The sequence below is a fragment of the Trypanosoma theileri genome (assembly GCF_002087225.1).
Source record: "Trypanosoma theileri isolate Edinburgh chromosome Unknown TM35_Tth_20_V1, whole genome shotgun sequence".
NCBI classification, from domain to species: domain Eukaryota; phylum Euglenozoa; class Kinetoplastea; order Trypanosomatida; family Trypanosomatidae; genus Trypanosoma; species Trypanosoma theileri.
Window position 1 is genome coordinate 504,682 of NW_021639862.1, and position 560 is coordinate 505,241.

At 42.5% G+C, this 560-nt stretch overlaps 1 protein-coding gene across 1 annotated transcript; it reads right to left on the reverse strand.

Moving 5' to 3' along the window:
* Window positions 1-201: 201 nt before the first annotated feature.
* Window positions 202-558, reverse strand: TM35_000202620 (uncharacterized protein; the record flags this gene model as incomplete). Its single annotated transcript, XM_029026947.1, has 1 exon — window positions 202-558. The coding sequence occupies one exon, from the start codon at window positions 556-558 to the stop codon at window positions 202-204; it is 357 nt and encodes a 118-aa protein (XP_028881919.1).
* Between the last annotated feature and the right edge of the window lie 2 nt (window positions 559-560).

Here is a 560-nt window from a genome sequence, read left to right on the forward strand (position 1 = left end):
AGATGGAGCCTCCTGCCAGGGGATCTTTTCAGGGTATTTTTGTGGTGAGCTATGACTGTGGTTTTGTTACCTTCTGGCTGCCGCTCTACGATGGTGTAACTCCTTTGCTGTAGTTTTTATTTTTCACTTGGGTTGTGATGCAAAAATAAAAATAAAGTTTATGTTCCTCTTTTTGTGAATAGTCAGTGTTGTTGTTCTTTTTCACATTATTGCAGACTGGTAGTGGTGATGATGAGAGGAGTAGTGCTGAGGCAATGCAGAGACGAAAGTGTGTGTTGTCTGTTGCAGTGTCGCCTCTGTTGCAGTGGTTTTCTCTGGTGATTGAAGGGGAAAGGAGGGGAGATGGTGGACCCCACCAGGAGACCCTTTGTTAGTGTTAACATTTTTGTGCATGATGGAAAGGAATGGGATTGTTTCTTTGTTGCTGCTTTTAACACAGAACAGAAAAGAAAGCAGTGTCAAAGAAAAATGAACTGGACAACCAGTTGCAATGATGTGGATGAAATCAAGGAATGAAACTGTGTTTATGGGGTGCATTGCAGTAGTGTTGTTCCTCAGTG